Raw genomic sequence first — 10,572 nt, 5'->3', positions numbered from 1 at the left:
CCCACAGAGAGACTGGGCAGGCGGCGCTGGTGCTGTCTCAGTTTGTCCTCAGCGGGGTCTTTATTTGCCAGAGATACAGCGGCGGGGCGCGGGGCGGCGGCGGCAGCCGCGGGCAGAGCCGGCCCTGCAGGCATGCAGCTGCGAGGGGGGAAGCGGGGACCGGGGAGGGAGCGCGGGGGGGCACTGGGGGTCCTCCAGGCACAACGCGTGGGGGGCCGTGTGGCTGCTCCCGGGCGGGGGTCCCCGTGTCCCCCCCCGGGGTCCCGGGGCGGAGGGGGGTCTCCGGGACGGCCCCCGCTCCGTCCCGCGCGGCCCCGCCTGCGGTCCCGCACATACACGCGTGTTCCGGCGGGGCCCCGCGACGCCCCCCCAGCGCTGCGGGGTGTGCGGCCGAGAGGGGCTGCCCCGCGTCTCTGGGCATCCCCGGGGGAGGGGACGGCGGCGGGGGACAGACTGAGAGAGCTGGGAGGACGTGGGGGAACGGGCGCCATGCAGGGCTCTGCCCCGCGGCCGGCTCTCCGGCGGGGCACGTAGAAAAGGGGGCGCAGGCGGGGGTGGGGGGCCATGCCGGGGCTATGTACAGGGGGCGCGGGGGCCGCTCAGCCGCTCTGCTCGCTGGGGGGCTCGGCGGCGGCCCCGACCTCGTTACACGTGGTGGCGGGCGGTGTGCCGGGGGCCGGGGGCTGCGCGGCGGCGGGCGGTGTGCCGGGGGCTGCGGGCTCCGGGGCGGCGGCGGCGGGGGCTGCAGGCTCCGTGGCGGGGACCGGGGCCGGGGCCGTGGCGGTGTCGGTGGTGGGCTCTGTGGCCGCGGGCTCCGTGGCCGCAGCGGCGGGAGCCGGGGCCGCGGCCGGAGTCGCCGCCGCGGCCGTGGTCGCCGCCGGGACCGTGGTCGCTGCCGGGGTCGTGGTCGCCGCCGGGGCCGTGGTCGCTGCCGGAGCCGTGGTCGTTGCCGGGGCTGGAGTTGCTGCTGGGGTCGCTGCCGGGGCTGGGGTGGCTGCCGGGGCCGGGGCTGCCGCCGTGTCCGTCTGCTCGGGCGCCCGCAGGCGTTTCATGAGCGTGGTCACTCGCACGGCTTTCTGCGGTGGAGAGACGGGGGTGTGGGGCTGGCGGAGGGGCAGGGACTGGCAGCTTCACCAGGCTCATAGCCCGCCCTATGGTGGGGGACCAGGCTCGGCTGAGAGGGGACACGGGAAGCACGGCACAGCCACACCCACCTTCCACTTGGCCCGGGCGAAGTTCTTCTCGATCTGGGCACAGACGCCATCCTTGATGTTCTTGTCAGAGGCAGCATTCCCAGAGATCCTGGAGAGGCAGTGAAGGGTGAGCAGCCCCCAACAACCCCCCTGATTCCCCATCTGACCCTGCTGCTGCTCACCACTCATGGGAGATGGCCTCCTCCGCTGTGATCCTCTGGTCCTGCTCCACCTCCATCAGGCGTGTCACCAGCTCCTTAGCTGGGGGCACAGGGGGAGAAGTCAGTGCCGGTAGGGGACAACACGGGACCCCACGTACCCCCCAGTGTGGGGCTCACCCGCTTGCGAGATGTCATCCCAGTACGGCGGGTCGAACTCGTAGTCCCCAGCCAGGATTTTGCGGAAGAGGTTCTTGTCGTGGTTCTCGTAATCATCCTCGTCTGCCTCCTCGTAGAAAGGGGGGTTTCCCGAGAGGCTGGGGAATGTGGTGGGGAGCTCAGTCCAGCCCCAGCCCCAAGCTCGTGTGGCTACCCTGTCCCTCACCCCACACTCACAGGATGTACATGATGACGCCGATGGCCCAGCAGTCCACCGGCCGCCCGTACCGCTGCCGCCCCACCACCTCCGGAGCTGCGAGAGACAGAAGAGCAACCATCCCCCGGGGTCCCCAGCCACCCGGCCTCTTGGCCCCTCTTGGGGGAGTAGGAGGCACCCACTGGAAGCACCCAGGATCAGCCCACAGGGTGATGGGGAATGGGAAGTGCAGCAGCAGGTAATAAGGAGTGGATGGTAAGGAGCAGCAGGGGCCTGCTGAGACCGCCCCGGCGTGCCCAGCAGCTGGCTCTCACCCACCCAGGTACTCGGGGGTGCCACAGGGCTCCTTAATGAGCCCGTTCTCCAGCTTGGCCAGGTGGAAGTCACTGATGACGATCTTGGAGTTCTTCAGGCGATTATAGTACACCAGGTTCTCCAGCTGCTGGCACAGGGACTGTGAGTGCCAGGACAGGGGGGCATGGCAGCACCCATGGGTGCTCCCACCCCCCTGCCACCCACCTTGAGGTTTCTGTGGACGATCTTGAGTGAGTGCAGGTAGGCAACAGCCTCCAGCACCTGCCGGATGACATTGCTGGTGTCCTTCTCCGAGTAGTAGCCCTGGTCCAGGATCCAGTCGAAGACCTCTCGGCCAGTGGCCCTGCAGACAGCAGCTCTGAGGAGACCCACCCCTGGTGGGGCCACCCCCTCCCTCCTCCAAATCTCCCAAACTTACAGCTCCAGGAAGATGAAATATTCCTTGCGGGTGATGTAGACATCCACCAGCTGTAGGATGTTGGGGTGCTTCACCCTGAAGAGAGACAGGGGCATGGCTGCGAGTTCCCAGATTGCCCAGTAGCACAAGGTCCACTCCAGCCCCAGCACTCACATTTTGAGGATGATGATCTCGTTTTTGGCTGCCTTCCGCACTTTCCGCCCATCCCGTTTCAGAAACTTCTTGCAGGTGTACAACTTGCCCGTCGACTTCTCCTTGGCCCGGAAGATTTCACAGAACTCCTCCCTGCAAGGGTACCCCCAGACATCACCCCGTTCCTGGGGACCACTTAGATTGGAATGTTTGGGTGGTCCCTGGGCCCACCAGCATTCCCCTAGATCCCAGCAGTCAGGGAAGGTGCCACAGAACTATAAGAAAGCTGTGGCTCAAAACCACTTTGGAGGGGAAGAAAAAAAAACAGCAGTGAGAAGCAACTGATATGGAAGAAGCAAATTGATAGGGAAGGGGGAGACTTTGCTGTTTAAAAAGCCCCATCCTCAGGACAGGAGGGATAAGACCCACTGCGAAGCCACTCGTGCCAAGGTGGAACAGCAGCAAACCCAACATTAGCATCAGCACAGCAGTCAGGGAGAAAGAAAGGAAGATGTGCCGGTAGCTGCCGTATTTCTGTTCTATTATTAATGGTGCTTGAGCCCATCGGCCAGGCTGGAGCTGCAGGGGAGCCCCTGGGGGGCACTTGGCGCTGCTCCAGCAAAGCCGTTGGCTTTCCAATCCCCCCAACTGCGCTGAAATCCTCATGGCCACTGCCCTGGGTGGAAGGAAACAGTGACCTGTGGGCTTTGGGACAAACTGCCCAGAGGATGGAGCAAAGATCTGAGAGCACCAAGGTCCCCACTGCCACCCAGTGTGACCCTGCCAGGTACGACCTCTGTCCAAGCAGGTGTTTTGGAAGTCGATGGAAAAAATTCTGGTGCCTATTTTGCAGTCAAGCCGCTCTCAAGGGGCGTGAGGGCTTAATTTTTTGGAGCGCATCCTAACAGGTCCTTCAGCATGGCAATAAAAGTTGGGGGAAGCAGCAGTGCTTCACTGCCCCCCAAGTGACATCTGCCTTTCCTTTGCTGTAGCTGAGCCCTCCTGATTCACAAAATGCTCGAGGGAGCCAGGATCGTGTGGAATTGCTGCAATCCCTGCAAATCTTGAGGGGAGGAGGGAGGGATACGGGGAGCTGCCCAGCTGCAGCCAGTAGCAGAGGGAAAGCTCTCTGCCCTCCTTGGAGTTAGCTGTGTACATCCCCCATGCACCCATGAGCAAGAGGGACTAATTAGGGTAAAGCCATCCCAAAATATACCCTGCAATCCCAGCCCAGCTGGGGACAAGCACTCCCAGGGCCCCCACAGGCAGTGTTGTGCCACTCCTCAGCGCCCCAAGAGCCCCACACAGGTGGCTGGGGTTCCCCAGGGCATCCGTGGGGCCGTGGAGGGACCAACTCACGTTTTGATGACCTGGCCCAGGTCATATCTGTCGGTCACCTCAGACGGCTGGTTATAATCTTTCTTGTCTCCCAGCGTCACGCAGCCAAACGGCATCGCAGGGCCCGGTGCTGGCAGGGCAGGGAGAGGCAGTGAGTGCCCCGGCACTGCCGGGCCCCCTGGAGCCACAGCAGACCCTCCCGAGCTGTGCTAATTAACGTGGAACCTGAGCACAGCGGCTGCTCGTGCTCTGCAGCTGCCGCAAGCCGCCGTGTGCCCAGCCCCACCGATGTGCATCCATCCCCGTGGCATCCAGCCTTTCTGCCTGGGCTCAGGCTGCCAGCACAGCCACAAGCTGGCCCCTCTGGCCTCTGTTTGTGGGTTATTAATAATTAATTAGCAGTCAGGGTTAGCACAGTGCCTGGAGCACCCACTGGGGAGGCAAGCGGAGGTGAACAGATCCTTTCCTGTTTCTCAGCCCAGTTTTGCCCACGGTAACATTTCAGCAGACGGGGCCTCCCCAGGCGGAGCATTGTCACACGTTGTCACATGTGCAGTGGGTTACACCAGTCTCAGCTTCCCATCCCCAACCAGCCCTGACTGGCACCAGGCAGGTGGCACTGCAGCTTGGAGGTGCCAGCCCTCCTGCCACCGGCAGCGGTCAGGACACCAGCCTTGGCACACGCCAGCTTCTCCAGCCCTTTAGGAAGGATGCTTTGCCCCTTGCATCCCTGTTGGGACCCCTTCAAAACCAGATCCTTCTTGGAAGCTTCCCAGAAAAAAAAACCTGGTCACATAAAGTGATTTTTTTTTTTCCCTTTCCCACCGTGTTACCAGGAGGAAGTTTCAGCTGACATTATTTTTTGATGGCTCAGAAGATGACAGAGCTGCCTGGGGTCCCCCAGCCCTCTCAGATGGGCCTGAGCGGGACCTTGTGATGGGAAGCTGGCACGATGCTGCAGGCACCGTTGCCCAGCGCTAAAGCTCCCCAAACAGCACGCTGTGCCGTGCGGGCCTGGCTGTGCCGCGCCGGCGGCGAGGGCTGCGGGCAGGATGGCTGCGGGATGCGGGATGCGGGAGCCGGCATCGCGGGTACCCAAGCGCTGAGCCTGTTGCTATGGCAATGGGAGCTGAAGATGCAGAAAGCGGCACATCCTTTGGAGGGGGCAGGGACGGGCAGCACCCGGCAGCACCCGACCCACCTGCAGGTGCACAGCCCCATCCCTGCTGTGCGGGCCCTGGGAGGAAGGCATGCTGCCTGCAGCACCCAGGGCATGCACTTAAGTGCTCCCTGGGGTGACTGACCCAAACCTGGGTGGGACGCGAGTGTGATGAGCCAGGGAATGGGGGGATGCTCCTTCCTGCCTCCGTCCTTTGGGGCTGACCTGCCTCCATGCCTGCTGGAGCAATGCCCACAGGATGGGTGCTCCCAGCTTGCAAGGCACCCAGGCACCGTCCTGCCAGGAAAGCCTGCACTGGGTAAGAGCACCTGCCCCAGTCCTGCTCAGCATGCACCGAGTCCCAAAAGAGAAGCAGAGCACCCATGGGACACCACTGCTTGTTCCCCAGATTGGGTGAGGCTTTCCAGCCTACACCTGACTCATCCCAGCAGCTCTTCCGGCAAATGTGCCCATCCTGGCACACCTGTGTCCCCATGCCACACGACACCGGCTCTGCCGTGCCACTGTACCTGGCCAAGAGGAATGAGGGCTGTCCTGGCAGCTGCTGGAGGGGCGGTGGGCTCAGTGCCACGGGTGATCAGGGGTAGGGCTGGCCGGCGGGTGGGCAGGCAGACTGCCAGCCCTGGCAGCACAGTGCCAGGATTAGCTGGGAAGGGGACCCGGCTGGGATGATATATCGGGATTTTATTGCTGTCTCTGTGAGCACTCAGCTAATCTGCGCTCATACAATTAGTTCCCGTTGGTTTAATGGGGACCCATCCTGCCAGGACTGAGCATTGCCACCCTCTCCTGCCCCAGGCTGGCTTGGAGCGGCTCAGCGCACCTGGGATACCCTGTAAGGGAGGCTGGTACCCAGCCCAACGTCGGGGTCAGCACCTGCACCCCACGGGTGAGAGCACCCCCACCGGGGCAGGGGCAGCCAGGCAAGAGGTGGGCGAAAGTGCTCCCTCCCCGGGGTGCCGGGGGGAAGGCTCGGTGCTGCGCTGGCACCCGCACGCAGCCAGCACCCCCCTCCAAGTGTCTAATTTGGGAACAGAAGCAACAGCGGGTGTAAGACAATAGCGGGGAAGTGGGTGGCCGGGTGGGGATGGCACGGAGGGATGACGCAGCCGTGCAGCCCTCGCCAGCGGGGCCCCCCAACCCCCGACCCCCAGCTCTGCCCCACGGCGTGAGGTGCCACCGGCTGGTATTTAATCTCCAGCCCCGCTTCCACCTGCAGCTGCCCTGGACATGTCCGTGGGGGGTTCCCCCTGCCATACCGCCCCCACGTCCCGGGGGAAGGATGTACCGGGGAGAGGCAGAAAACGCAGCCGGGCTAAGACGGCCCGAAATATTGCTAGTGCAGGGAGCGGGCAGGCAGCGGGAGGCGGAGGGGAGGCGGAGGGGCCGGCCGGCCCAGCGCTGCCCGCGGAGCCGCCGAGCTGGGGCTGAGACAGGGCTGGGGGAGTCCCACCGCCCCCGGCCCGGGGCGTGAGGAGGGACAGCCCGGGCCGCGCACCGCAGGGAGGTCTGCGTTTGGCCGGCTCGGAGCGCTGCGGCAGCGGGAAGGGAGCGGACTGCGGGAGAGAGAGGTGCGGGGTCCGGGAGGGGATGCTCAGCGCCGGGACCACGGGGAGAGGCTCCCCGGCAGCATCCCCTGCCGCGGTGCCGGCCCGGTTCTCCGGGCTCCTCGCGGAGACGGGGGCGGCACCGGGGCAGCAGCGGCCCGGGGGGGCGAGCGGGGAGGCGCGGGGGGAGCCGGGCTCCGGCAGCTCGCCGTGCCCGCGACGCCCGTCGGGGATCGGGGTCTGCGGGACGCGGGGTGCCGGCGGGGACAGCGCGGCGGCGGGCAGCCGTCGGGGCGCGCACGCACCGGACAGGGATACGCGCGGTCCCGTCGGGGCGTCCCGGGCCACCGGGGGCGGGAGAGGAGTTGGGGGCAGCCCCGGGCCAGACAGTGACAGATGCCAGCAACGCCCCCCCACGCCGGGCCCGGCCCCCCTCGCCCCCGGTCCGGCGCGGCGCGGCGCTCACCTGCACGCCTCTCCGACCGCAACGGGGGGCCGCGGCCCGGGGCCGCCGCTCGGGGGGAGCGCGCCCCTCCCGCCCGCCCTCCCGCGCCGGGCCGGGGCCGAGCCGGGCCGAGCCGAGCGGATCCCCGCGATCCCCGCCGATCCCCGCCGATCCCAGCCGATCCCAGCCGAGCCGTCGGTCCGTCGCGGCGCGGCCCCGCGCGCCCGGCGCGGCAACTTGGGGGGGCGGGACCGTAGGGGCCACGCCCCCTTTCACGCCACGCCCCTCCTCTGACGTCACTGGCAAACTTCGCGCCCCGCCCGTGGGGACGGGTCACGCGTGGCGCTGGGAGCGAGCGGGCGAGGCGGGTGGGTCGCGGGGGGATTGTCACCGAGCTGGGACACCGCCACACCCTGGGAGCCGGGAACCCCATGGGACCCTCCCCACACCGCCTGGGGTGAGCAGGGATCCCCTGGCCCGGAATGGGATGGGAGCAGAATTTTAGCGAAGTGGATCGTGGGCTTAGCCCACGGTATCACAGATACACAGATACACAGGTATCTGTCCCCCGAGGGCACCACTAAAAGGCACCACGAGGACACGGGCAGACAGACACATGTTCCTGCCTCTGTGCCATCATCCAGTGGGAACCAGGCAACTTCATCCCCAGCGGCAGGGCCGAAGGCTCTACTCACTTCCCCATGACTGGGTTTGTCCTTGTCCCACAGCCTGGGGCAAGGAACAACAAAGGGACAAGAAATCGGCCACCCTGATTCTCTTATCTGTGCCCACAGCCCAGGCACGGGACCCAGCCCGGGGTGGGCAGCACGGTCCCCAGGGCACAGCAGGGCACCGGTCCCTTCCCCAGCCCCCTCGCCCCCCCACTCCTCACGCCGTGCAGCCACGTGTGTGGAGCCTCCCCAAGGGCTGCGTGCCACACGTTGGCATTTGCTGCCCATATGGTGCTGCTTCCAAACTGCACCCCCACTTCCCCCCCGCCCCTGTGCCCACCAAACCCCAGCTCCCCAAACCTCCTGACTCGCACCTTCTGCCACAGGGGTGTGGCCATCCACTCCACAGCCCCCTCCCGCCCATGGATGGGGACACCAGGGTCCCAAAACCAGCGTCTCCCCTCTGTTCACTGGAGACCAGCCAGCACTCCAAGAGAGAACCAGCTGGGGTGCCCCCAGTACCCATCCCCTGTGTGGCACCGAGCCCTGCCAGCCCCAGGCCTGCCACCACCCGTGCTGGGTAATTAAGGGTGTGTGAGAGCAGGGGGAATTAGCAGGGCACTGTAGTTTGAGCTTCTAATCAAGAGTTTAATCATAGCGGCTGGCAGCAGCGCACCACGGTTATTAATCTCTGCACCTCGTGGGGACCTGGAGCGTAAGTCATAATTACCCGGCAGGCACCCGTGTGGCTCGGGGCTGCCCGGTGGTGGCTTGCAGCATGAGGGATGTGGTGGCACTTCTCCACTGTCCCTGTTCCCACGACTGGCTCGTGCCTGTCACCTCCTGGCACCAGTCTCCTGCCCGTGGCAGAACTGCCACAGGGTCCCGTCACTGTGCTCTGCTCCCCTCCTGGTCCTGACTGGTTCAGATCTTGGTCCACTCCGTGCCCCATTTTGGGGTGATGAGCTTTGCTGACCCCAATGGCATTTGTCCTTAAGGTGCTGTGTCCCGCTGCCCTGTGCACCCACCCCACTACACCCCAGAGCTGAGTGTGGGGTGGCACGGTTGGTCTAAGATGTTTTTTCCTACAGCACCCTTGGAGAGAGTAGCCTGAGATGCCCCAGATGGGGCTGCCAGGGCTGGGGGCACCCGGCTGTACTCCTGTGCCTCAGATGGGGCTCATGGGGTGAGGGACACCTGGACATACCCCCCTGCTTCGGTTGGAGGACATCTGGCTGTATCCCCCTGTCCCAGGAGGGTGAATGGGATGGAGGGCCCGCCCAGATGGTGCTGGGGGGTGCAGAGGGAGGGTGCTCAGCATGTTTGTTCTGGGGTGCAGCGGGATGCATGTTCAGCGTGTCTGGTGGGGTGCAATGGGGTGCAGTGGGGTGCAGTGGGGGGTGTTCAGCGTGTCCGTGACTCAAGCACCACGCGGCACCGCATCCCTGCGTGCTTGCCATCGCCATGGCAACCGCCAGGCAATCAGCGATAATTGCGCACGTCGGCCCGGCAACGGGGCCAAATAAACCCCATCCCTCCTTTCGGGGGGCCGGCGGGGAGCAAGGGGGAGAGAAAAAGAGGCAGTGCAGCTGCTGATCGCCACCCCTGGCCCTTTACTGGGATGAGTGGCAGTGGGGGTGCACAGTGGCAGGGCTGCCCTCCCCATAGGTGTCCCATGGCACCCATGTGCCCTGGAAGGCGTCAAGGGAGACAACCAGAGAGCCACTCAGCTCAGCCACCAGCTATGGTGTCCCCCACAGTGCCACAGGCTCTGCCAGCTCATCCCAGTTGGTGACCACACCTGTGTGAGGACAGGGTTGTCCCACACCTGGCTGGGCACCACTGACTCTGGCTCCTAGTCCCTGGCCAGCCTGCTCCTGATGTGGCCTGTTCCTGTAAAGATGACAGTACAAAAAGCCTTGTACTTCTCCACTGCCTTGGTCCCTGTCACATCCAGGGCTGGCTCTTGTCCCTGGAGACCTGATGGGGAAAGGGGGCTTGTTTTCCACAGTGTACTCCTGCATCAGGGTGATGATATGGCATTAGGGTTTGATTCCCCTTCCCCGTGAAAGAGCTTTGGGGGTCCCCTGGGTCTCTGGCAGTACCTGCAGCCATAGGGACCAGGGTGCAGGGAGGCTATTCAGGGCTAGAGCTCAGGGAGAGAACTGGCCCCCAGGGAGAGGACCAGGACCAGGACTGGGACATGGCTGGCACTGGTCCTGAATGGGTGCTGGCATGGGGTGAGCCTCCCTAGCTGAGGGCTGGTGCTATCTCAGGGACAGAGAAGGGAGAAAAATATGTGCCTTATGACCTGGAAGGCTTTCAGGTAAAGCAAAGCTTCCTGGAGGAGAGCAGAGCTCCCCAGGTGCTGGCAAAGCTCCTTCGGGGGTCAGCAAATATCCCCAGAGCCCAGCAGAGATTCCCAGGGACCACCAAAGCTCCTCAGAGACCAGGAGAGGTCCTCAGGGGCTACCAAAGCTTCCCAGGGGCCCCTGAAACTCCCCAAGTACCACCAAAGCTCTCCAGAGGCCAGCAGAGCTGCCTGAGTGCCATCAGAGCCTCAGGTGGGTGCAGGGGTTCCCCAGGCTGTGCAGGTGTCCCCAGTTCCAGGTTCTAGAGCCAGGCGGGGAGAGCAGAGGGACAGGGCTGGCTGCAGGGGCCGGGCTGGGGGCAGCAGGGGCTGGGGGTGCCGGGGTGCAGCCCCCCTGCTTCTCACAGGCATCATTAGCAAAACTTGCCGGTTTCTAAAAATGGCACGTCGGTGCCGCGGCGCTGCTCTTCACGCCCGCTCCCCGGCAC

The 10,572-nt window shown here is 65.0% G+C and overlaps 1 protein-coding gene across 1 annotated transcript; it reads right to left on the bottom strand.

Annotated features, from left to right (window-relative positions):
- Positions 1–30: 30 nt before the first annotated feature.
- Positions 31–7,225, bottom strand: CAMKV (CaM kinase like vesicle associated). Its single transcript, XM_086846937.1, has 11 exons — positions 7,124–7,225; positions 3,952–4,060; positions 2,614–2,745; positions 2,461–2,535; positions 2,247–2,385; positions 2,046–2,166; positions 1,748–1,823; positions 1,532–1,668; positions 1,376–1,454; positions 1,215–1,302; positions 31–1,076 (listed from the first exon to the last, which is right to left on the bottom strand). Exons 2-11 carry the CDS (start codon positions 4,044–4,046, stop codon positions 600–602), a joined length of 1,419 nt encoding a protein of 472 aa, XP_086703063.1. The 5' UTR covers positions 4,047–4,060; positions 7,124–7,225; the 3' UTR covers positions 31–599.
- Between the last annotated feature and the right edge of the window lie 3,347 nt (positions 7,226–10,572).

Source organism: Cyanistes caeruleus, chromosome 11 (assembly GCF_971803275.1).
Source record: "Cyanistes caeruleus chromosome 11, bCyaCae1.hap1.1, whole genome shotgun sequence".
Taxonomy (NCBI): domain Eukaryota; kingdom Metazoa; phylum Chordata; class Aves; order Passeriformes; family Paridae; genus Cyanistes; species Cyanistes caeruleus.
The sequence above is the reverse complement of the archived record's forward strand: the minus strand, read 5'-3'. Positions and strand labels throughout refer to the sequence as shown.

Coding starts and splice junctions, on each gene's coding strand:
- CAMKV (XM_086846937.1), bottom strand. CDS start 4,046: ATGCCGTTTGGCTGCGTGACGCTGGGAGACAAGAAAGATTATAACCAG. Junction 2,386..2,460: donor TATTTCATCTTCCTGGAGCT/GTAAGTTTGGGA, acceptor TGCTGTCTGCAG/GGCCACTGGCCGAGAGGTCT. Junction 1,455..1,531: donor GGATGACATCTCGCAAGCGG/GTGAGCCCCACA, acceptor CTGTGCCCCCAG/CTAAGGAGCTGGTGACACGC.